Source organism: Ursus arctos, unplaced genomic scaffold, assembly GCF_023065955.2.
Source record: "Ursus arctos isolate Adak ecotype North America unplaced genomic scaffold, UrsArc2.0 scaffold_16, whole genome shotgun sequence".
NCBI classification, from domain to species: domain Eukaryota; kingdom Metazoa; phylum Chordata; class Mammalia; order Carnivora; family Ursidae; genus Ursus; species Ursus arctos.
The window spans coordinates 25,638,403-25,662,284 of record NW_026622830.1 but is presented as its reverse complement, the minus strand read 5'-3'; the positions used below and the strand labels follow the sequence as shown (position 1 = coordinate 25,662,284).

Genomic DNA, 23,882 nt, shown 5'->3' with positions numbered 1-23,882 from the left:
CTTGCCTGTGACATACGGCTCTCTGCGCCTCCCCCAAAGCACAGAGCAAATGCTATAGAAGCTCAAGTGTTATCTTACAATAAATGAATAAGCTACGATGCCTGCCATTAACATAACAGCCCTCATCAACTGTTCTGTGTCTCAGGATTCCTGATAAATCCCCCTCCTCGACCCTCCCCCACCCCTCCTGCCCCTGCAAGACCTTGTCTCATCTCACCCCAGGCTTGTGACCCCAAAAAAATCTGTCTCAAGTTTTTGTTAGAAAGTCTGAAGCCTCACACCTCGTTTCCGGTAGCCATCGGGTGCCCCCTGCTGGCCACTTCCCACAAGTGCGCCATCGACTTGCCTCTGACCTTGAGCAGGCTTGTAAGGCTTGGTCTGGTGTGTCTTGTCAGGCTCCCCCACCCCACCCTACCCCACAAATCTCACCAGATTGCGCCCAGCTGCAGTCCTCCAGAGCACTGGAGTTCTGCAGTAATTAGAGGCAACATGGGGCACAGGGGTTGGAAATCTGAAGACTGGTTTGAGTCTGACGTTGAGAATTTTCCTGATGGGATGATCTGGAAAAAGTGTCCCCCTCTCTGTAAAACAGAGATTGTAGTAACACCTGGCTCGAGGAGCCCAAAGGCTAATTTGGTTTTTTTTTTAAGATTTTATTTATTCATTTGACAGAGATAGAGACAGCCAGCGAGAGAGGGAACACAAGCAGGGGGAGTGGGAGAGGAAGAAGCAGGCTCATAGCAGAGGAGCCTGATGTGGGGCTCGATCCCATAACGCCGGGATCACGCCCTGAGCCGAAGGCAGACGCCCAACCGCTGTGCCACCCAGGCGCCCCCCAAAGGCTAATTTGTAAGCCATAAGTGCTGTTTTTGGGTGTCTGGGTGTTAATTATAAGCCTATTTATAAGGGTAAATGCACAAGCCTTGAAAAAGGTCCCTAATGAAAAATCCCACCTCTTTCCATCAGAGGCTTCCAGGGACCCGTTGTGAATGAGAATTCTCCATACAGTCTATTATTCATTTAGCAGCCATGATGGCATTAAAATATACATCAGACCATGTCACACTCCTGCTCGAGGACTTCTACCATCTTCCTATGATGCTCAGTGTACAATCTAAACACCCCTCCAAACCTAGAAGGTTCTTCAAAGTCAGCAGCCTCCCTCTCAACCTCACCTCCCCCCACCCCACCCCCCATCTCTCTGTGGCAACTTCTGCTTAGTCACCTGTTCCATGAACATCCAAATTCATTCCTACCTCAGGGCCTTTGCATGTGTTGCTCTCTCTGGCAGGAATGCTCTTATTTGACACACTTATTATCGCCACTCAGATTTTTGCTAAAATTTCACCCCTTCAAAACAGCCTTCCCTGACCACTCAATCCAAAACAGCCCTCTGCACTTCATGTCCTGCTAGCCTGCTTTATCCTTTATGGCACTTACTACTACCCGCAGGGCCCTTGCCTGGCTCACCAGTGGTTCCAATAATATGTCTGGCACCTGTGAGACACTCAGTAGATATTTGTTGAATGAATCGATGAATTGTCCCTACCCAGGCTTGAGGATGAGGAAGGTATAAGAGATAGAGCAGAATATGACATTAGCCTAGGTCGTCCCCCAGAAAGAAGGTTGGAGATGAGAGGACCTTATAGTATTCTGGTGTGTGTGTATGTGGTTCCTGGGGAAATAATGCCATTGCTCTTTCCTCAAAGTAGTCTCTGGAAGTCTTGAAACCCCAGAGAAGCCCCCAAAGAGACCCAGGTCCTGAGATTCCCCCCAACATAGATGAGGAGATAGAGAAATGCCAACCCGAGCTCAGGACTCTTCCACAAGAAAGGGGAAGCTGCCACACACATTTTCCCATTTTCTCAAACTTGGACATGCCTCTTGTGTTTTGGGATGGGACCCACCTCGGGCCAGGCCAGAGGTGAGGATGAGGATGTCTCTGTTTTGGGTGGAGATTGCAGAAGGCATGGCGTTCATCGAGCAGAGGAACTACATTCACCGAGACCTCCGAGCCGCCAACATCCTGGTCTCTGCGTCCCTGGTGTGTAAGATCGCCGACTTTGGCCTGGCACGTGTCATCGAGGACAACGAGTACACGGCTCGGGAAGGTAGGGAGTGCAGCCAAGGGACCCACGGGCCCACTTGGATGGGTTGCGAGCGTTGAGAGATGAGACATGTGTTTGTCTCCGTATTAGCTGTGTGTTAGTAAGCTTGCTGGACTCCTTCTAGATAGAGTATCCTGGCCTGTAGACTCTCTCACCCAGTGACTCTGATCAGATTTAGGCTGAGCCAGCCAAGTGCATGCGGAAATTAAGGGTGAGAGCAACTTTATGCATAATGGACAAAAACTGGGAAGAATCCAAATATCCATGAATAGTGGAACGGATATATAAATTGTGGTACATTCATGTAATACAATATTATGCAGCAATGAAAAGTTACAAACCAATGCTCCACGCAACAAAATGGTTGGCTCGCACAGACATAATATTGAAATGAAAGAAATCATACCAAAAAAAAAAAAAAGTAGACGCTGGATAGCGCCATTTATACAAAATTCAGAAACAGGCAAACTTGTGTATGAATAGCAACATGGTTTGTGACAGCCAAAAAGTAGAAGCAACAAGAGCACATTATTCGGCCACAATAAAGGACGGAAGGACTGATAGATGCTGACCGTGGATAGACTTTCAGAACATCATGTTAAGTGACAAAGACTGCATATCGTATGATTCCATTTATAGGAGTCCTTGAGGACTGTACTCTTCAGGAGCTGTAGTTCACTGGGGTAACGGCTGAATCAATGAGTTGGCCCAGAGTGTCAGCTCCCCTGGCACGCCCCAGACCCCTCTGCCCACTCCTCTCCACTCTAGACATCTGTCCTTAGGATGGATGGCCCTTGCTTCTGCGGAGGCCGGACAGAGGGGCAGATGTTAGCAGCCGTACCCCTGTCCTGCCCCTCTCCCTAGCAGACACCCAGCCCTGACTGCTCCCAGACTCTCCCTGACTCTGCTCTGTCCAACCCCACAGGGGCCAAGTTCCCCATCAAGTGGACAGCTCCCGAAGCCATCAACTTTGGCTCTTTCACCATCAAGTCAGACGTCTGGTCCTTTGGTATTCTGCTGATGGAGATCGTCACCTACGGCCGGATCCCTTACCCAGGTAGCTAAAGGGGCATCAGCTTGCGGCTGCTTCCACGGCCCAGCCTGGGTCTCTTCTCTTGTCAGCGTATCCATTCGGACAGAGTTCTTGATCCTTGCCCCCAACCTCCCCTCACCTGCTTCATCTCAGTTAAAGGTATCACCATCCACCCAGTTTCTTAAGCTGAAAATCTGGGGGCTTCCTTGGCTCTTCCTTTTCTTTCACCTCTTACCACATCCAAGCAGTCTCAAGGTTCTGGCCACTTGTCTCCAAAATACATGCTCATGTCCAATTCCGCTGCCTCCACCTACATCCCGGCCAGCATCGTCTCCCACCTTGATGGGACAGTGGCCTCCTATGCAGTCTCCCTACATTTGTCCTCTGCCCCACAGGCCATTCTCCACTGAGGCCAGAGGGATCCTTCTAGAATTGTGAAACAGATCTTGTCCCTTCTCCACCTCTAACTCTTTAATGGTCTCCCATCCTAATTGGGACAAAATCTCAAACTTCTAAATATGGCCTTTACCCCCTGCCTATTTCTCCAGGTTCATCTCAGTCTGTACTCCACCATCCAGTCATCTAAAGTATCATACATGCCCCCACTTCTCATTCATAATAACCCGTACTGTCTCATTCATAGCATTCATTGCAGTTGATAACTATATGTTTGTTTAACATTTTCCCCACCAGACACTGAGCTCCATGAGGCCAGAGATCATGTCTGTATTCCTCACTAGTGTATGTGAGCTGCCCACCGCTGAGTTTGGCACATGGTGGGTGCTTAATAACTACTTGTTGAATGGATACATTTATCCCCATGCCTATGGGCAGCACGCTACGCTGAGTAGACCACGTAGTTACAAAGGCATACCCAATATGTAGATTGCCTGAGACTCCATGTTATTCTCTGTTCCCTTCTGGTTGGGATGCCTCCTGGGGTATCTGTGGCCAAAACACTGGGCAGATGGAGAAAGGCAGATATAAAGAGTCTCTGACTTTGTATATAAATCATCCTGAATTTGAATCTCACCCCATCAACAATTACACTTGGAGAAATTCACTTTACTTCCCCTACCCTAGTGTCTTCACCTTTAAAAAATATAGGTAATGATATCTACGTTGCAGAAGTGGTGGTGAAGATTAGAGATAAAAGGTGTAAACAGTTGGTTCATTCATCGGTATTGATGAAATCCCTCCTGTGTGTCAGGCACTGAGGATACGGTGAGATAAGCACATTCTAGCCTGGGGGACACACACAGCAGACACACACTCTGAGCTGGAGAACACTGTTGAGGAAAAAATGAAGCAGGGCGAGGGAGAGGAGTGACGTGGGGCGCCCGTGGTGCTCCCCATCTTCCTGTCAGAGCGGGTCCTTATTTGAGTTGGAAGGCAGCTCAGTGAAGAGCTAGGGGAAAGATTCCAGGTAGAAGACACTGCTGGCTCTTAGGCCCTGAGGTGTGTCTGAAGAAAGAGCAAGGGAGCCTGGCAGCTGGAGACAAGGAATGAGAGCAGATGGTGAACGGTAAGGTTGGCAGGGGCCAGATCACAGAGGGCCCATGGCCATGGTGAAGAGCGTGGATTGCGGATGTTAGTCGAAGTGTGTGGAAGCCGTTGGAGAGTTTGGGCCAGGGAAGTGGCATCATCTGATTTCCATCTTTAAGTGACGCTTTGGTTCAGCACGGAGAGCGGATTGGGGGCTGGGTTGTTTCTCAGTGTTGTGGAAAGAGGAGGGGAGCATCTTCCAAGGGAGGAGCACCTTTCCTGGCAGTCTCCAGGACAAAGTTCCTCAGCTCCCATTGGCCAACATCGGGTGCCATGCCCCTGACCTAGCTGTAGGGGAGGCTGGGGAAGGGGTCCCTGGCTTTCATAGTGGGAGGGGCTCAGCTCCCAGGGCAGGTGGGAACTGAGGGGTGCGGGGCAGGCAACAGCGTCTGCCACCCCGGGCTTCCCTGTCCCAATCCTTCGCTCTTTACTTCCATGGCTCCTTCTCAGGGATGACGAACCCTGAGGTGATCCGGGCGCTGGAGCGCGGGTACCGCATGCCTCGACCCGAGCACTGCCCCGAGGAGCTCTACAACATTATGACGCGCTGCTGGAAGAACCGCCCTGAGGAGCGGCCCACCTTCGAATACATCCAGAGCGTGCTGGACGACTTCTACACGGCCACGGAGAGCCAGTACCAACAGCAGCCGTGATGGGCGGGGCCAGGGACCCAGAGGACACCTAAGAGGTGGCTCCAGCCCCACCTGCACGGTGCCCGCTCACCCTTCCCGTTCCCAGACGCCCCCCCCCTTCCAGCCACCGTTCCTCATCTGTCAGGTGCGTGGGCTGAACTGGACACTCTCTTTTTGACTCTAGCAACCTACAATCCACCAGCCTCAGGAGACTGCAAGTTGATATTTCTGTTGCGTAGGACAGCTGGATTCCTGTGACAGCTGTGCTTTGGGTGGGAAACCTTAAAAATAATGAAATAAATATTTAAATAAAAGATACAGATGCTAAAGGCTTTCCTGACAGATCAGCTTGTCTTGTCCTGCTGGTTCCTGAAAATCATCTATTTGCCTTTTTGCTGGATGACAAGTCAGAAAGGGGGGAAGGACCCTTCCAAAGACCAGTAGTATGAAGAGAAGTGGGGTCCAAGGCTCCCACAGTTTCTTTTTTTTTTTCTTTTTTTTTAATGATTTTTTATTATATTATGTTAGTCACCATACAGTACATCCCCGGTTTCCGATGTAAGGCTCGATGATTCATTAGTTGTGTATAACACCCAGTGCACCATGCAATACGTGCCCTCCTTACTACCCATCACCAGCCTATCCCATTCCCCCACCCCCCCCGAAGTCCTGTTTGTTTCTCATAGTCCATAGTCTCTCCTGTTTCATTCCCCCTTCTGATTACCCCCCCTTCTTTATCCCTTTGTTCCCCTACCGATCATCCTAGTTCTTATGTTCCATAGATGAGAGAAATCATATGATAGTTGTCTTTCTCTGCTTGACTTATTTCACTTAGCATTATCTCCTCCAGTGCCGTCCATGTTGTAGCAAATGTTGAGAACTCGTTCTTTCTGATAGCTGAGTAATATTTCATTGTATATATGGACCACAACTTCTTAATCCAGTCATCTGTTGAAGGGCATCTCGGCTCCTTCCACGATTTAGCTATTGTGGACATTGCTGCTATGAACATTGGGGTGCATATGGCCCTTCTCTTCACTACGTCTGTATCTTTGGGGTAAATACCCAGTAGTGCAATGGCTGGATCATAGGGTAGCTCAATTTTTAACGTTTTAAGGGACCTCCACACTGTTTTCCAGAGTGGCTGTACCAACTTGCATTCCCACCAACAATGTAGGAGGGATCCCCTTTCTCCACATCCTCTCCAACAATTGTTGTTTCTTGCCTTGTCTATTTTTGCCATTCTAAGTGGCGTAAGGTGGTATCTCAGTGTGGTTTTGATTTGAATTTCCTTGATGGCTAATGATTTTGAACATTTTTTCATGTGTCTGTTAGCCATTTGTATGTCTTCATTGGAAAAGTGTCTGTTCATATCTTCTGCCCATTTTTTGATTTGTTTATTTGTTTCTCGTGTATTGAGTTTGAGAAGTTCTTTGTAGATCTTGGATACCAGTCCTTTATCTGTAGTGTCATTTGCAAATATATTCTCCCATTCCCTGGGCTGCCTCTTAGTTTTTCTGACTGTTTCCTTGGCTGTGCAGAAACTTTTAATCTTGATGAAGTCCCATAAATTCATTTTATCTTTTGTTTCTCTTGCCTTTGGGGATGTGTCATGAAAAAGGTTGCTTTGGCCGATGTCGTAGAGGTTGTTGCCTATGTTCTCCTCTAGAATTTTGATGGATTCCTGTCTCACATCGAGGTCTTTCATCCATTTGGAGTTTATTTTTGTGTATGGTGTGAGATGGTGGTCAAGTTTCATTCTCTTGCATGTAGCTGTCCAATTTTCCCAGCACCATTTATTGAAGAGACTGTCTTTTTCCCACCGGATGTTTTTTCCTGCTTTATCAAATATTAGTTGCCCAAAGAGCCGAGGGTCCATCTCTGGGCTCTCTATTCTGTTCCATTGGTCTATGTGTCTGTTTTTGTGCCAGTACCATGCTGTCTTTGTGATCACAGCTTTGTAGTATAGCTCGAAATCCGGCATTGTGATGCCCCCAGCTTTGTTTTTCCTTTTCAACAGTTCCTTGGAGATTCGCAAGGCTCCCACAGTTTCTAACTGCCCCCAAATAGTCACTGGCTGTGTTAGTTTCCTATGGCCCCTATAACAAATGACCACAAACTTGGTGGCTTAAAACACAAACCCATTGTCATACAGTTCCGGAAGTCAGATGTCTGAAACGGGTTTGGCAAGGCTACGTGCCTTTTGGAGCCTCTAGGGAAGAGTTCATTTCCTTGGCTTTTCCGGCTTCTAGAGGCTGACATGTCCGCAGACTCATGCTTCTCTTACACTCATCACTCCAAATTGCTTGTCATCAAAGCTCCTTCTCTGACTCGGTCTCCTGCCTCCCTCTTTCTCTTGTAGGGACACCTGTTGGTATGTTGGGCCCACCTGGATAATCCAGACTAACTTTTCCATTTCAAGATCGTTAATTACATCTGCAGAGCCCTTTTGCCATGTAAGGCAACACATTCACAGGTTCCAGGGATTAGGACAGTGACATCTTGTGTGTGGACAAGGGACATTATTCTGCTTATCACACTGGCACGGGAATGCTGGTTGGGTTTTTGTCTCCAAAGAGCTGAATTTGCCAAGATGATATGAACAATTTTTCATGATTGGGGTCCTGACTTTCCTGACAACCCACACTGATACACAAGCTGATTCGTCTGGGTCTCCCTAGGGCTGCACGGCTGTCCACAGCCTGGGCATTTCCCATGGCCAAGCAGCCATCATGGTTGTTGAGATGGTATCCACCATTGTAGGAATACCAGGGTCTGGAGATGTGGTTCCTGAGAGGTATCTGGTAGGCTGCATGGGAAGCTGTCAGTGGAGGGGAGGGAGATGTGGGAAGGAAGCAGAGAAGACAAGGAGGCAGTGGGCCCTTCCTGCATGTTGTTTCAGTTGAAAGCATTAGCTTTTGTTGTAGGGGGAATGATGGGAAGAGGCGGACAGTGAGATGGGGAACCAATGACACCTTTCTATATTATTGCATCTCCTGAAGGATTTACATCACAGCACATTTCCGGGTCCCCTGGAACCCTATATGGAATTGGTTCTGCACCCCTGAGTAGCACAGAGGAACTGGGGATAAGCAGGGAAAATGAAGCTAGCAGTGTTTCAACTTACCTAGTTAGTAACTGAATTTCTCTCCTGCTTTCTCGTTTGGTATATGACTTTGGGTATCTGAAAGCAGAGCTCAGACTCCGTTAGTAGCAATCTGCACTCATGATTTGTGGTACATTGTACTGCCGTTCAGGAATCTACAGGAGGGAGCCTATTGCTACATAGACAAGACCAGGGGTCCACGCCCGTCCTCCTGCTCTGTCGGTTTACACTGTCTATACTGTGATTCATCCCTCTGGTCACAGGGAAGACAGATTGAAACATGGGGACAGATATGACACCCAAGCACATTCCAGGAAGGAAAATATTGATAAATTAGACTCCATTAAAATGAAAAACTCAGCTCTGAGAAAGACACTGTCAAGAAAACAGGGACATCTTGGGGCGCCTGGGTGGTGCAGTCGTTAAGCGTCTGCCTTCGGCTCAGGGCGTGATCCCGGAATCCCGGTATCGAGCCCCACGTCAGGCTCCTCTCCTGGGAGCCTGCTTCTTCCTCTCCCACTCCCCCTGCTTGTATTCCCTCTCTCGCTGGCTGTCTCTCTCTGTCAAATAAATAAAATCTTAAAAAAAAAAAAAAAGAAAATGGGGACATCTGGATGGCTCAGTTGGTTAAGTGTCTGCCTTCAGCTCAGTCACGATCCCGGGGTCCTGGGATCGAGCCCCATATCGGGCTCCCTGATGAGCATGAGGGAGCCTGCTTCTCCCTCTGCCTGCTGCTCCCCCTGCTTGTCTCTCTCTCTCTCTCAAATAAATAAATAAAATATTTTTTTTTAAAAAGAAAATGAAAAGACAAGCTCCAATCTGGGAGGAAATATTTGCAAAACACTTATCTAATAAAAGACCAATATCCAAAATATACAAAGAACCCTTGAAAGCCAACAATTGGAAAACAAACAACCCAATAAAGAAATGGCCAAAGACCTGAAATAGACACCTTATGAAAGAAGATATGCAGAAGGCAAATAAGCTTATGAAAAGATGCTCAACATCTTATGTCATTAGAGAAATACAAATTAAAACAACAATGAGATACCACTGCACACTACTTAGAATGGCCAAAATCCAAACACTGACAACACCAAAGGCTGGCAAGAACAGGGAGCAACAGGAACTCTCATTCATTGCTGGCAGGAATGCAAAATGTTGCAGCCATTTTGGAAGACATTTGACAGTTTCTTACAAAACTAAACATATTCCTGGGGCACCTAGGTGGCTCAGTCAGTTAAGCGTCTATCTTTGGCTCAGGTTATGATCCTGAGGTCCTGGGATTGAGGCCTGAGTCGGGCTCCCTGCTCTGTGGGGGGCCTGCTTCTCCCTCTCTCTCTGCCTGCTGCTCCCCTGTTTGTGCTCTGTTCCTCTGTCAGATTAAATAAATTAAATCTTAAAAAAAAAACTAAACATATTCTTACCATACAGTCCAGTAATTGCACTCCTTGATATTTACTGAAGCAATTTGAAAACTTTTGTCCATGTAAAAACCTACACACTAATGTTTGTAGTAGCTTTATTTATAATTGTCAAAATTTGGAAGCAACAGAGATGTCCTTCAACAGGTGAATGGATAAACAAACAGTGGTATATCCATGTAATGGAATAGTGTTCAGTGATCAAAAGAAATGAGGTATCAAGGCATGGAAGAAACTTACACGCACATAGCTGAGTGACAGAAGCCAATCTGAAAAGGTTCCATACTATATGATGCTAACTCTAGGACATTTTGGGAAAGACAAAATTACAGAGATCCTAAGATCAATGGTTTCCAGGGGTTTGGCAGAGAGGGAGGGATGAATAGAGTGGAACATAGGGGATTTTTAGGATAGTGAAGCTGTTCTGTATGATGCTCTTAATGATAGGTACATCTGTCAAAACTCAATGTACAACAGAAAGAGTGAATCCTAATGTAAACTGTGGACCTAGGTTAATAGGCTCATCAACTGTAACACGGGTAGCACACTAAGGCAACATGTTAATAATAGAGGAAACTGGGGGCTGGATGAGAGGGTATATGGGAATTTTGTGCTTTCTACTCATTTTTCTGTAAACCTAAAACTGCTCTAAAAAAATAAAGTCTGTTCAATAAAAAGGCAAACAAAAACATGGAGATAAATTTAGTGCCACCAATTCTTTGGGAAAACTGCATGCACCGCTCCTCTGGAAGGCGTCAAAGGAAGGCATAGATAAGGTGCCCCATTCTAAGATGTCAATGACTTGCTGTAATCTAGTGTCTAGCTGTGGCTTTGAGTTTAAACACAGGGAAAGTACTTGTTTCATTCCCCCCCGTGAGTTGAAATAAAACTGCCTCCTTATTCCCTGACCTGGGCCCTCAGTTTTGTCAAGTGTCTGTCCTCATCACCGTATATTCTGATGTAAGGCTATATCAGTTTGCATTCCATTTGCATCTCTTGCCTTTTGGAAGTTGTCAATGACTGCTAGTTGTCGCCATATCCATGATCCCCCTTCTTCCAGAGAAGTAGCGTTTTTATCAGGGGGCAGATGCCTGCCCAGAATGAAGGCTGCACTTCCCACTCTCTCTTGCAGCTAAGTGTGGCCAGGTGATTGAGTTCTGATGAATGGGTTGTAAGTGGAAGCGTGCTATAGCACCTTTCGGTACCCTTCCTTAAAAGACAACTGATGTGGACTCTTTGCCACTTATTTTTCATCTCTTCCTCTATCTTGCTGCCTAAAACGTGCATGTGAAGGCTGGAGCTCTAGCTACCATCTTGGACCCTGAGGAACATGAATTAACTCAAAGGATGGCAAAGCTGGATGGGGCCTAGATCTCGGAAAATATTTTAAGCACAGCCACCAGAGCAACTAGGAGGATCCTCCAGACTTTTACCTCAGAGGGTGTGGCATGCACTGTCAGTAACCCTTGAAGCGGGCTAGGGCTAGACGTTTAGCTGCCATTATCTGCACCACTGTATGCCTGAGGGCTCTTTTCTTAAAGTTGCAGAAAGCCTCAGCTGCCAGTGTTCCTAGAAGGCCCAAAGGGCTGAAGAATTTAGCCGCTCTGGGATAAATCCTCAACTAATGACTTTTGGGAGTTGGTGTATAAATACCCCAGCTCCCTTGCTCCCTTGGTGCTGTAACTGTGAGATGTATTTTGGGTTGTTTCCCAGAGTTTCCCCATAGGATTATGCTTCAGTTACTCACAGAGGTAAGTTGCTTGACAACATACCTTCTCCAAGTATAGTTCTGACATGCCTGTGGGTTGATAGTTTCATTTATATTCATGAATAAAATGAAAATGAAATAATGAAGATGTACATTGGAACTTCACTCAGTCAATGACATGAGCAACTTCTTTGCCAACTCAGGTAAGAGCTTCAGATACTGTCACATTTTTGTGCTGATCACACTGTAACAGCTACAGATACAGCACACTTAACGCTTTACCTGCGCTATTGCCTTATGGTTTAGCACGTGAAGTCTAGACCAGGCTTTGGCAAACGAGGGCAGACTACGTTTTATTGGAACACAGCGACACCCGTTATTTGTTGTCTGTAGTGGCTTTCGTACTGCAAAGCAGGGTTGAGAATTATGACACGATCACACAGTCTACAAAGTCTAATGTATTTACTACCTGGCCCTTTACAGAAAATGTTTGCTAGCAAAACAAAAATTCAAGCCCTGATTTGTAGCATTTGCTAATTTAGGGGGGTATAAATATTCCCACTCTTGCCAATTTCAAGCTACCAGCCAGAACTGCATTATGACTTTCATGGGCCTTAGGCACTTTTGCCTTTGTAGGACCCATCCTCTTTATAATATATATTATATTTTATATTTATAAATATAAAAAAGAATATTTTAAGTTCTATATATTTAATATACATAAATATTTATTTAAACATTAAATATCTAGTCGATAACTGCATCGATAGAAAGATGAATATACCAATAGGACATATGAAAACTTTCCCTTTGACCCCAAAATTCGTATTTTCCTTCTGATTTTAAAAGAAATTAATTTCTTCTCATGGCCTCTGAAAGTGGAGTGGGCCTTGTGAACTGTGCCTACTGAATTAATGGGTAAGTTGGCTCTGCTACCAATTCAAAGCTACTGAACTCAGAACTGGGGAAAGATGGGCACTAGCCCACCATTTCATAGTATTTCTATTGTACAGATAAAATAGATATGAATAACCTCAAGAGCATAGGTAGTAGTAAAATATAGTAAAGTGATTAAGAAGTGGAGTTTTGCATATTTCATATTTTTGGTTTTAATATTATTTATTTAATTTAAAATTTACATAACTTAATTTTCAATAATGCCTACGGCCAACAATTGGCTTACAAAATTCCCCAAAATTTAACTCTTGGCTCTTGCAAGCAGTATAAGTCAGCTCCTGCACGGCATTGCCTTCTGGTGTCCCGTCACCTCCCAAGTAAACTACTCTGGCTTGAATCCTTTCTCAGAGTTGGCTGCTGGGGGAAACCAAGTGAAGACAGAGGAAAGTAAGCTTCCAACTTGTTAAGCCACTGTTATTTTGGGGTGTGTGGGAGGGTTCTTCCTTACTGCTGGATCGTTTCCCAACTGATAGAGTGAGGCTTGAGATTAATTTATAATGCAAACATTGGAAAAAAAATTTTTTTGAGCACGTACTTAATATGGATACAGTTGGTAACAACATAAATCCAGCCCAGGTCTTCATGGGAGATAGAGAATAACATGACCAAATTATATCTATATCTATATGCGGGCCAGGGAACACCTCTCTGAGGAGGTGACAGTTGAGCTGAGACCCAAACATGAGAAGGAGCTAACCACACAAAACGTTGAGAGAAGAATATTCCAGATAGAAGGAACTGCACGTGCAAAGGTCTTGAGGTGCAGATGAGCAAGGCCAGTTCCAGGAATATCTGTGTGGCTGGAGCCCGGTGAGTGAGGGGAAGAACAGTAGGAGACGAGCCCGGTCATGCAGGGCCTTGCAGGCCATGGTGAGGACTTGAGATTTTATGTTGTCACAATGGCTGTTAAATGGAGAACCAAGATTAGAGGTGACAGGAGCAGCAAGCAGGAGGAGGCCACATAGAAAGCTGCCACAGAGGCCTCATGGGGTGTGAAGCAAGGATGGCACAGTGGATTGTTACAAAATGACCTTCAAGAAATCATGCCCCCCTGAATTCATGCCCATGTGTGGTCCCCTCCCACTCTGACCTCTGGACTGACCTTGTGACTTGTTTTGGCCAACAGAGTGTGGCAGAACTGATGCTATAGGAGTTCTGAAGCTTAGGCCTTAGGAGGCCTTGCAGCTTTCTCTCACCGCCATGGACCTGAGACTATAATGTGAAGGAGCCTTCACTACCCTCCCTGGGGATGAGAGAGAGGCCCTGCTGACAGCCAGCAGCAAACACCCAGCTGTCCGCTGAAAGTGCATGAGAGATCCCAGGTGAGCCTATCAGAATGGCCCAGACTGCTAACCCACAGAGTTAAGAGGATTAATAAATTGTTGTTTTGAGCCACTGAGTTTTAGGGTGGTGGGTTATTTAGCAATAAATAACTGAAACCAGTGTGAAAAAACACAGATTAGTTCATCCTACCCTTCTCGTTGGAGACACCTAAGGATCAGATTTGCTCCCCCTAAGCCCAGCTCTGCCTTCCCATTCTCCTTGGAGAAGCATTTTTCCAGGTACCTGGAACTGCATGCCTGGTAAATTTTATGTGTTGATTTTACCGCAATTAAAAAAAAAAGTTTTCAAGAAGAAACTTGAATATGTCATGGAGCTGGTGGGTGGTGGAGATGGGAACTGAACACTGACAGTCTAGTTTTAGGATTCTAGTGTATGTTACCAAAAGAGATTGAGATATGAAAGCCCTCTGGGGAAATGGAAAGTACAAGGAGGGGGAAAATGGAAAATACTGAGGAATAATATGCCATTCATGGAGATTTGCTCCTTATCAGTCATTCCTCTTCAGGCATCCAGAAATGGTGGGAAACACCCAGGATTCAAGCACCAGGAGAACTGGTTGCAAGTTTGGAATCTATGGCTTACCAGCTTTGAGACTCCAGGAAGATTCCTCCTAGTCTCTTAATCTTTCCTCGCCCTTGGGGATGATATCTTTCTGCTCTTCTCCAGGATGGTTGTGTGAGTCACAAGAGTTAATGGATGTGTGTTTCAATTACCCACTGCACATGAGAAACCACTCCAAAATCTTAGACAACTTGGCTCCGCTGGGCAGTTTTTCTCTTCCACATGGTGTTGATGAGGGTATGCATGTGGCTGCATTCAGCCGGCAGTTCAGCTGGGGGTGAAATGTCCAAGATGACTTCATTCACATGTGTCGTGCTCCGCTGGAGTTTCTAGAATATCTTGAGGAGTTGGGTGGGCCTCCCTCTCTCTCCATGTGGCTCCCTAGCAGGGTAGCCAGACAGTGGAAGACAGTGGAAGCCAAAGCCACCAAGCCTCTTAAGGCTTAGACCAGAACCAGCAGAGTCATTTATACCACATTCTTTGGTCAAAGCAAGTGACAGGACCAGCCAGATCCAAAGAGAAGAGAAATAGAATCTACCTCCTGATGGAAGAAACAGCATGCTCAGGCAAAGACAGGAGGATTTGTTGGCAGCCATCTTTGTGGACAATCCACTACCCAGCACCACGGTGGGGATCAGAGTTCAGCTGTCCTCCTGCCAAGAGGTAGGATTAGATAAGAGAGTCTTATGAATGGTGTTAGGATAATGCTAAGGGCTGTGGCACACAGCAAATGCTCAGTAAGTGCTGATTATTTTTAATCATTATTATTCTTTTAACAACTTTTTGAGACAGTCACTGGTAGTGCTGGTACTGTATCCACTTTACAGTAATACATGGAATAAATGAACTTTCTGGCCTCTCCCAATTTTAACACTGTGACTCTTTGAGACCCTTTCCAGATATTGGAAGTTGAGGCTTAGGAAGATTGAGTGACTTACTTCGGTCACAGTCTTAGCTAACCAGACCATGGTGAGGTCCACATTCAAAGATGTCTTCCTCTACTAAATACACTGCTTTTCATTCATTCCTTTAATAAGTAGTGTATTGTATTGGGCACTTGCCATCTACCCGAAGAAGTATACATAAGTATATAATGACAATTATTTATTGTATACATACTACGTAACATTATGTCATTGAATCCTCATCATAAATTTATTATATTCCCGAACCTATTTTGGCAATAAGGTGGAGTAAGGTTAAATAAAAGACAGGATCCTACCCTCATAGTGATTACAATCTATTAGAGAGGATATAAAGTAGTCAAACAAATAATTATATATTTAATTACAAATTATTCCCGGAGTTGGGCGGTTTTTGAAGTCCTGGTACCAATTCCACTCATCCAATCAAGGCCTCAGGTAACCCTGGCAACGGATCTCCTGCCAATAGTAAAGATGGCGTCCAGAGTACAGGCGCGTTACGCACACCCCCATTACCCACAATACAGTGGGGGGGGGAAGAGAAGGAGGAGGACGAAGAGGAGGAGGAGTAGCAGTTTCTGCCAGGACTTAATATGGCTCCCATAGTTACACCATCCGCTCGTCACTTCATCAGCGACCTCACCGCTCAGACCGGGCTGCAGATCAGGAGCGAAGTCTTCTCGCCCCTCCGCTGACCACGACTACAGAAGAGTTTGAAGTCAGGCAGCACCCAACGGAGTTAAACTCCGTAACCAGGGAAACACCACTTCCGCTGACGTCATTACGGCGACACGTGGATCCAAGATGGCGACGGTGATGGTGAGTGAAGGAGACTCCGGGAGCCAGAGCTGGAGCTGGGCCCTCCGGGGGATCCCAGGACCTTCCAGCTCCCCATGCCTGGCCCGAGCCACCTCCGGGACCCCTAGCTCAGGCTTGAGGGACGTACCTGACTGGGCTTGTCCCGCCCAAACTCCCCCTACCCGACCCTGGCCCCGCACTCAGGCTTGTCAAGGCCCGGAGTTTTGGGGGAGGCACTCGGTCGGAGGAAAGGTCTCGGACTGTCTCCGCCGGTTCCTATTGCTGCTTTGGTCTCCGCCTCCTGTGACCCCCTTTTTCTAATTTTCACTTCCCAGCCCCGATCCCTCCGAAGAGTCCCCTATTATTCCCACCCTCGCTCCTCCTCCTTACGTCCAGACTTTGCTCTCCGCCTTCCGCCTCCCCTCTGTCCTGACCAGTCCGCGAATGCGACCTCACCTCTGACCAGCCTCCCAGCCCAAGCCCCGTCTCAGATTCTTTCCAGAGGCCTGTCCTCATTTCCATCTTCGACAAGTGTCCCCACCGCGCACAGGTCTTGACTGCCGCCACCCCGGAGCATGACCTTACACCCCTCTCCTCCATTTTCTGTCTCCAGACCCTTCCTAAACATTTATCGGGTCTTCTCTGAATCAACTGTCTGCCTCTCTCCTTGAAAGCTTTTATCCTATTGGTTCTCAAACTTCACTGCGCATAAGACTCTCGGGGTGTGTGGGGGAGGCATGTTAAAAATGCAGTTTCCTGAGCCCCACTCCCAAAGTTCTAATTCCAGAGGTCTAGGTGATGCCCAGGAATCTGCACTTTTATAAGCACTCCAGTGATTATGATGCAGGTGATCTGTGAACTATGTTTTGAAAAACACTCTAGTAGCCTTGTCTGGCTGCCTGCCCCCTGTAGGGGCACGCAACTCTTTAGGGAAAAAGTTCATTAGAATGGATCTCGTTAGGATGAAGGCTGTGTGTGGATAAGGGTGCAGGTGAAAGAGCTGTGCCTGGAAAGTGGATCAGAACTTACTGGCTCCTATACAGAACCCTGGAAACAGAACTATGAAGGAGTGGCCTTTCTTCCAGAAGCTCAGCTCACATTCTGCTTGTCAAGAGACCAGAACCAGAATTGAAGTCACTTCGTCCAGAGTGATTTTCTAGGTCTTCCTGTATATTGCTTCCTCAGCAGATAATTTTATCCTAGGAGTGAATGCAAAGGAGAACACAGAAAAAAAGGAGGTGACATTTGACTTTAGCAAAGGCAGATTCTTGTTTAAATTCTTTGGTGTTGGCTTTCTCCAAACAAGGGCGGGTTACTGGCCAACAATGAGTTTCCCTCCTTCTGTTAACCAACAGATAACATCCTTTTTGTTTAATGAGGGATTCCTTATTTAGAACCTGAGGTCAGGTAAAAGATTTCCCAGCCTTGCCTGATTTCCGTGGTCTCAGATTTCAATTAAACTATGAGTGATATGTCGAAACCAAATTTTTTCTGGACCACATTCAGAACAAGAATGGTATAAGAATGTGACGGGGGAGGAGTCACACCCTCCCTTGCCATAACAAAGAAGGACGATGAAGTGGCATTTATAGCATTGCACTGGGTAATTCCTCCTCCTTTCAGAGGCTTTTAAGAGGTAGTAAGTTAGTAATACGTGTTTCTAGGACATGTTGACTTAATCAACAAATATACAACTGCGTGCTCTGTGCCAAGACCTAGGAGTGTAGTTGTGAAGTAGAGGGTTAAGATGCCCAGTGTTGTGGAGCTTTTCTAGTCTGAGGAGACAGGCAGTGAACAAGGAAACAAGTAGATGAACAAGGTAGCGGTCGATCGTGGTACATGCTGTGAAGACAGCAAGGCGAAGTGGTAGTGACTGGGGGCAGTGGGGTGACACAACTACTTCGGATTACATGGTCAGAGAAGTCTTTTCAGAGGTGACCTGAGTTGAGACCTGACTGACAAGAAGGAACCGGCAAGGCAAAGAGTGTTCCTAGCAGAGGAAATCACAAGTGTAAAGGACCCATGTGGGAAAGAGTGTGGTATATTTGAGGAACACAGAAGGCTGGAGGGGCTGAAGCATGGTGAGGGGTGGGGGCGGGAGGGATTGATACAAGATGGAACTGGAGAGAGGCAGGAGCGGCTGTGTTTCTAAAAGCACGCCTGTGATTGCCCTGGATTGCAGTCTACAGTTGCAGTCTATGGGCTGCATTTTGAAATAGACTGTTCTATTAGGGTGTTTCCCCTTCCCACCCCTCCAGAACATGACATTAGGGGAGCCGGCTTGCTTTCAGCCTGCAGAAAACCATGAAAAGGAGTTGGGATTTTATTATAAGCTCAGTGGAAAGCACAGTGATTCAGTGTATGTCGTGTTGCTTGGGAGTATTGTCCTGTGCTTTCATGGTGGATACAGAAACTGATTTTAAGGAACTGAGGATGTAATGTATACAGTGAGCCACAGAGGCCAGTTTAAAGAGTGCACGTGGGAAACTTTATGTTTGATGCAATAGTGAAAATGCATGGAAGTGAATTTATTACAGAGGGGTTTGTGTAACAGGCAAAGTGGGGTCACAGATAGACTTGAGTTTGGCCTATGTCAAGCACTTTATTACACGGAAGTCAGAACAGTCCCCACACCCTTGTATACATTAACTGTTTCACAACCAGTGGGGATGGTGGGGTGTGGACCTGCTTTGGGGTATATGAGTTTCTGTAGCAATTCATACAACCCAAGAACTAAGCTAGTGGATGCAGTGACCCGTGGGAACAGGCTGGGTTTTTGGAAAGTTAGGGGGCGCCTGGGTGGCTCCGTCGGTTAAGCAGCTGCCTTCAGCTCAGGTCATGATCCCAGGGTCTGGAGCCCTGGGTTGGGCTCTCCGCTCAGTGGGGATCCTACTTCTCCCTCTGGCTGCTGCTCCCCCTGGCTCATTCTCTCTCTCTCAAATAAATAAAATCTTTAAAAAAGAAAAAGGGTTATAGATACAAGTTTCTAGAGATATTTTATGGGCTTTTCCCTCCCTTGCTTTTCTTAGTCATTGGCTCTTCTTCCCAGGGCTTGGGCTGCTACCTCTCAGGTGTGTTAGCACAGTGGGTGTTTCCTAAACTTGCAGGACGAGACTTCTCCCACCATAGCAAGAGATTTAGCTGACATCTGCAGAAGTTCTCTCTAGTTTTTCTGCTTCCCTCCTACTGTGGATTTAGGTAACTTTATAAAGTTACAGGTTACCGAGTTGATCCATCTGGGTCTTAGCTGAGAGGCAGGCTCATATCTCATTCTTTATGGAAATACTGAGTTTATGGCATATGCTCTGGGGAATATTATTTTGGTGAAACTTGGAAAGTGTCCTCCGAGTACGTTTGTAGGCATCACAGGAGTCTGGAAACCTGCATTTGGAGAATAAAACTGTGTGCTTCTCTCACATCTATCATTGTCCATACTGTCCAGGTTTTCTCTTTTTCCTTTATTGGATATAATTCATATACCCTAAAATTTATCCTTTTGAAATAGACAGTATAGTGGTTTTTCATATATTCACAAAGTTGTGCAACCTTCACCACCATTTACTTCTAGAACATTTCATCACCCAAAAAGAAACCCATTAGCAGTCACTTCCCACTCCCCACTCTCCTCAGTCCCTGGCAATCACTAGTCTACTTTGTGTCTATATAAGAATTGCCTATTCTGGACATTTCATATAACTGCAGTCATAGAATATGTGGTGTTTTGTATCTGGGTTTGTTGTTTTTTTTAAGACAAAATAATGTTTTCAAAGTTCGTGTTACAGCAGGTGTTGGGACTTCTTTCCTTTTTGTGGCTGCATAATATTCCACTGTGTGGATACACCACATTTTGTTTAGCCTTTCTTCTGTTGATGGACATTGGGATTTTTTTTTCTACTTTTTGGCTGTTGTGAATGTTACTGTGAACATTTATGTGTACATATGTGTTTCTGTGGGAACACATATTTTCAGTTTTCTGCTCTCTAGGAGTAGAATTGCTAGGTCAGTTGACAGTGGTCTGGGGTTATTTGGGTTTGATCCAGTCTGGAGGCAGGGGAATGGACTGAATGACCACAAGGTTCATTTGAGCAGATGGAGACAGTGCTAGGCAACCCCCGCAGCCCCGGTCAGAAGCACAGGCACTGTTTCTCGTGGCGAAGTCTGGATGGCAGAGGCCTGGAACAGGAGGCAGGAGGCCTGCACTCTGCCACCGGTCCCATGAGCGGGAAGTTGCCATCTTGTCTGGGCCCCTCGTGTGGACTGGAATCAGCCCATGGAGGGTGGAGTCCTGGAGCGGGAGGCCGCAGTCTAGGGCTTAGTCCGAGCACTGACACTGATCCACCGTGTGACCTGGGGTGAATCACTTTGGCATTTTTTGGTCTGTAGCCACGTATGACATATATGAAATGAAGGTTTGGACTTGATGGTTTCAAAATTTCAGGTTGAAACTTCTGCAGTTTAAAATACTCGAATTTAAGTTTGTTTGTTTTCCATGCTCCTAGTTTCTGTAGTCTTTCCAAGCTGCTGTCTATTGGTTGTGCTGTCTCTTTGATCTCTCCAGTTGCCCTACCTGGCATGAATTGGAGCCGCTGTGTCCTTGGAGCTAAGGTGCCAACACCAGGCCCTGGGTCAGATGTTTTTCTCCGAGCAGTCCCTTTAAAGGCGTGCCTTCATCCTCTCAGGAAGTTCAGAGGAGGCTGAGACAACATTAAGTTGCCTCTTGGTTTCTCTTTTACAACTTGGACAAAAGTTCCCCTTTGATCTTGGCATTAAAGAAGCGGGTCGCAGAATGTTGGAGAAGGTCGAGTTTTGATCTCTGGGCACTGGCAGGAAGGTGGGAAGGACCCACGATGAGCAGGGCCATCTGGCCACAGACGAATGATAGCCACCTACCACCCCCAACCTGCTTTGATCCCTGAACCATTTGCTGACACTAGTGTTTCCCAAATGGGGCACTGTTGGGAACACCCAGGGCTTCTCAGTTCCATCTCAGTCCTCTTCATTGCTTCCTTCTCTGCCTTCCTAACATGATTTCTCACCTATGCCTGAACATTAAACTGACAGGCCTCCCACTGTCTGAAATCCCCAGGTTTTGTGTTCAGAGGATATGCTGGGTGCTACTAGCAGTTCTTAAAAAACAAAATCAAAACACAAGTTGGAACTGAATTCTTAAGCCAGTTTAGAAGGGCCTTTGGGTGCCCTGGAAAGTCACTTACCGTCTCTGAGCCTCAGTTTCTCCTCATGGTACACCAGATGCTGTAAGTTTGGCAGTCCATGGACCACATGTTCACGTGGACTGGATTTGGGGTAGTTTGGTTTAGTTTGGTTTGGTTTGCTTTTGACTGGCACCAGACTTACAAGTTTTTGAGTTGGTCGCCAACATTTAATTGGGAGATTTCACATTTAAAAGCTTCTAGGTTTTCATTATGTTTTGAGAATTTGGGCCCAGATTCCCTATCAGGGGCATTCCCCACATAGGACCCAGTTCATCACTTCCTTCTCGGTGCCCTCCTGTATCACTCTGATTGGTTTCACCGTGTGGGTCACGTGCATGGTCCCACTAAGTGTTTGAATTTGCTATAAGATAGTCTCTCTATAAAGTGTTTCCTGCTCTCACATTCTAATTCAAAAGCTGTTAAAGGTGTGTGGTAATCCCCTATGTGACCTGATTTCAAGGGGAAAAAAATTCTGCTCACACAGTACATTTCAGTTGATAAACCATATGCCCATCCAATATTCCATGTGATCCTTATGAAAGCCCATTTTACAGATGAAGAAACTAAGGCTTGGTCTAAGGACCTGGGCTAGAATTTGACACTGTGATTGATTTCATAACTTTGGACAAACTATTTTTTTTAAGCCACAGTTAACCATTCTAAAAATCTTTGTGCATGTGTGGTAAAAAAAAAATATATATATATCAAAAAGTATCATTTTAAGTTTTTGAAGCATACAGTCCGGTGGCATGAATTACATTCACATAGTTGTGCAACCGTCACCACGATCCATCTTCAGAACTTTTTATTATCCCATACTGAATCAGCTTCCTTACTTTTAAAATGAGGGGTGACACTGTCCTCAAAGGATTATTGTGATTATTAAATAAAATATGAGATGAGAGCGCCCGGCACAAAGAGAGCTCTCTGTAATTTTTCTATTCCAAAGTTTGAAGTCTTGCAGAGGTGAACCATTTAAGCCTGTTGCTTCAACTAAGTGAGCGTTCTTTTATAAATGCCCAAAGGGGAGAGGGAAGGTCAGTGCAGTGCTTGTGTTTTATTTCTGCCCTTTTTGGCCTCAAGGTTTAGGTCTGGTTGTCTGTTGCTTGCTTGGTGAGGGTAGTTACTAATTTCACTTGGACTTCCACAGCTGCCTGCCGGTTTTTCCCTACTCCAGAGAACAGCTTGGAGTCTTTCTGTGTATCTCTGCTCAACGGCAACTCTGTATCTCTGGGCTCTGAAATAAAGGCTACATTTTCAGAGCCTCCTGTGGCTAATTTGGTTCTTTTTTTTTTTTTTTTTTTCTTTTTTCCTCTGTGAGTTCTTTAGCTCCATGGCGGCTGCTTGGTAAGTGGTCCTGAGCTGTCATTAGCCATCTTGCATGTATGTTTGAGTTCTTGGGGAGCTTTAACTGATTGTGATTGGATAATTGATTTCAGCTAACTGTTGGCAAACTGTGCCCCACAGCCTTTTTCTTTCTTTCTTTTTTCCCTTTTTTTCTTAATCTGGGGAGCAGTTACTACATGATCTTAAAATGGTAACTCTATCTTTGAGAGGGAAATACAAGAATCTAGCTTACTGTTCAGGAATGTGCTGCTTTTGCGGCAGGAAATGTATGGACTAGGAACCAGGAACCAGAAAGGCTGTTCAGACAGGCCAGACTCAATCGCTAGGTGATGCTATTTATGGGAAAGAAGACTGCAAGGCAGGGGGCTCCAGAAGAGAAAAGGTGAACTTCTGGCCACAGAGAAATGTGAGTGAATGAACTAATTTTTAGTTCGCAGGAGGAAACTTTTTTTTTTTGAAGTTCATTGTTCGTACCTTTCAAACTGGGTAGAGCAAATTTTAGGAGGTGAGGGGGTACTTTCGAGTCCTAGCAGTTCTTCATCAGGTCCTTGGGAGAGTTTTTTCTACATGCCCAGCCCCCCAAGAATAAAATAGATAGGGAGGGCAAGACCTTGATTCTTGGGTCTCTTGAGCTTTATAACTTTCCAGATCACCCATATCTACAGTGATGTGTTAGATTACAGCATGAAGAGCTTCTAGATTGCTGTCACCTTGCTTCTTGACACGCTGCTTTTGCTGTCTCGTGACTTGGAAACCAAGTGAAGCAAAATAATGTTGAATGGGCTAGTTCACAGGTTAGGACTCCTACTCCTTTCTTGGCTCTGAACAGGCATTTGCTAAATACTTAGTTGGCTTTTTCAGACTGAACTTCACATGGAAGTTCCTATGATGATCAATTGAAAATTAAAGGAAGATACAAAGGACTTTCCCAAGAAGCAGGTATTTTGCTACTCCCCAGCTTCCTTACAGAAACAAACTACAGGTCATACATTCTCTATCAGGCTGCCTGGGCTGCAGAAGTAATGAAGTGAAAGAGTCACAAGAGGTTTGAATGGTAACCAGTACAAGGGTCTTATCTGGGGCCCATGAACTTCTAGGACCTTGATCCTCCTGGAATCATACATCAGATTGTGTTTGGAGTGTTTTTTCTGGGAATAGGGTCTGTAACCTTTTTTTTTTTTTT

At 45.8% G+C, this 23,882-nt stretch overlaps 2 protein-coding genes and 1 long non-coding RNA gene across 4 annotated transcripts in view; 2 read left to right on the top strand and 1 right to left on the bottom strand.

Moving 5' to 3' along the window:
* HCK (HCK proto-oncogene, Src family tyrosine kinase) overlaps positions 1–5,660 on the top strand; it is a 37,747-nt gene extending 32,087 nt beyond the window's left edge. For both annotated transcript variants that reach the window (XM_026503255.4, XM_026503254.4), the window contains exons 11-13: positions 1,958–2,111; positions 3,034–3,165; positions 5,137–5,660. In XM_026503255.4, the coding sequence (XP_026359040.1) occupies positions 1,958–2,111; positions 3,034–3,165; positions 5,137–5,339 (489 nt within the window). In that variant the 3' untranslated portion in view covers positions 5,340–5,660. The remainder of the gene's footprint in view (positions 1–1,957; positions 2,112–3,033; positions 3,166–5,136) is intronic.
* Positions 5,661–12,649: 6,989 nt separating this feature from the next.
* On the bottom strand, positions 12,650–15,824 carry LOC130543778 (uncharacterized). The gene is made up of 2 exons (XR_008959382.1): positions 14,440–15,824; positions 12,650–13,416 (listed from the first exon to the last, which is right to left on the bottom strand). It is a non-coding gene; the product is annotated as an uncharacterized LOC130543778 (long non-coding RNA).
* A 236-nt stretch (positions 15,825–16,060) lies between these two features.
* The window catches only part of TM9SF4 (transmembrane 9 superfamily member 4), a 51,795-nt gene continuing 43,973 nt past the window's right edge, over positions 16,061–23,882 (top strand). Inside the window, exon 1 of the mRNA XM_026503256.4 lies at positions 16,061–16,160. Coding sequence (XP_026359041.1) covers positions 16,146–16,160 — 15 coding nt within the window. The 5' untranslated portion in view covers positions 16,061–16,145. The remainder of the gene's footprint in view (positions 16,161–23,882) is intronic.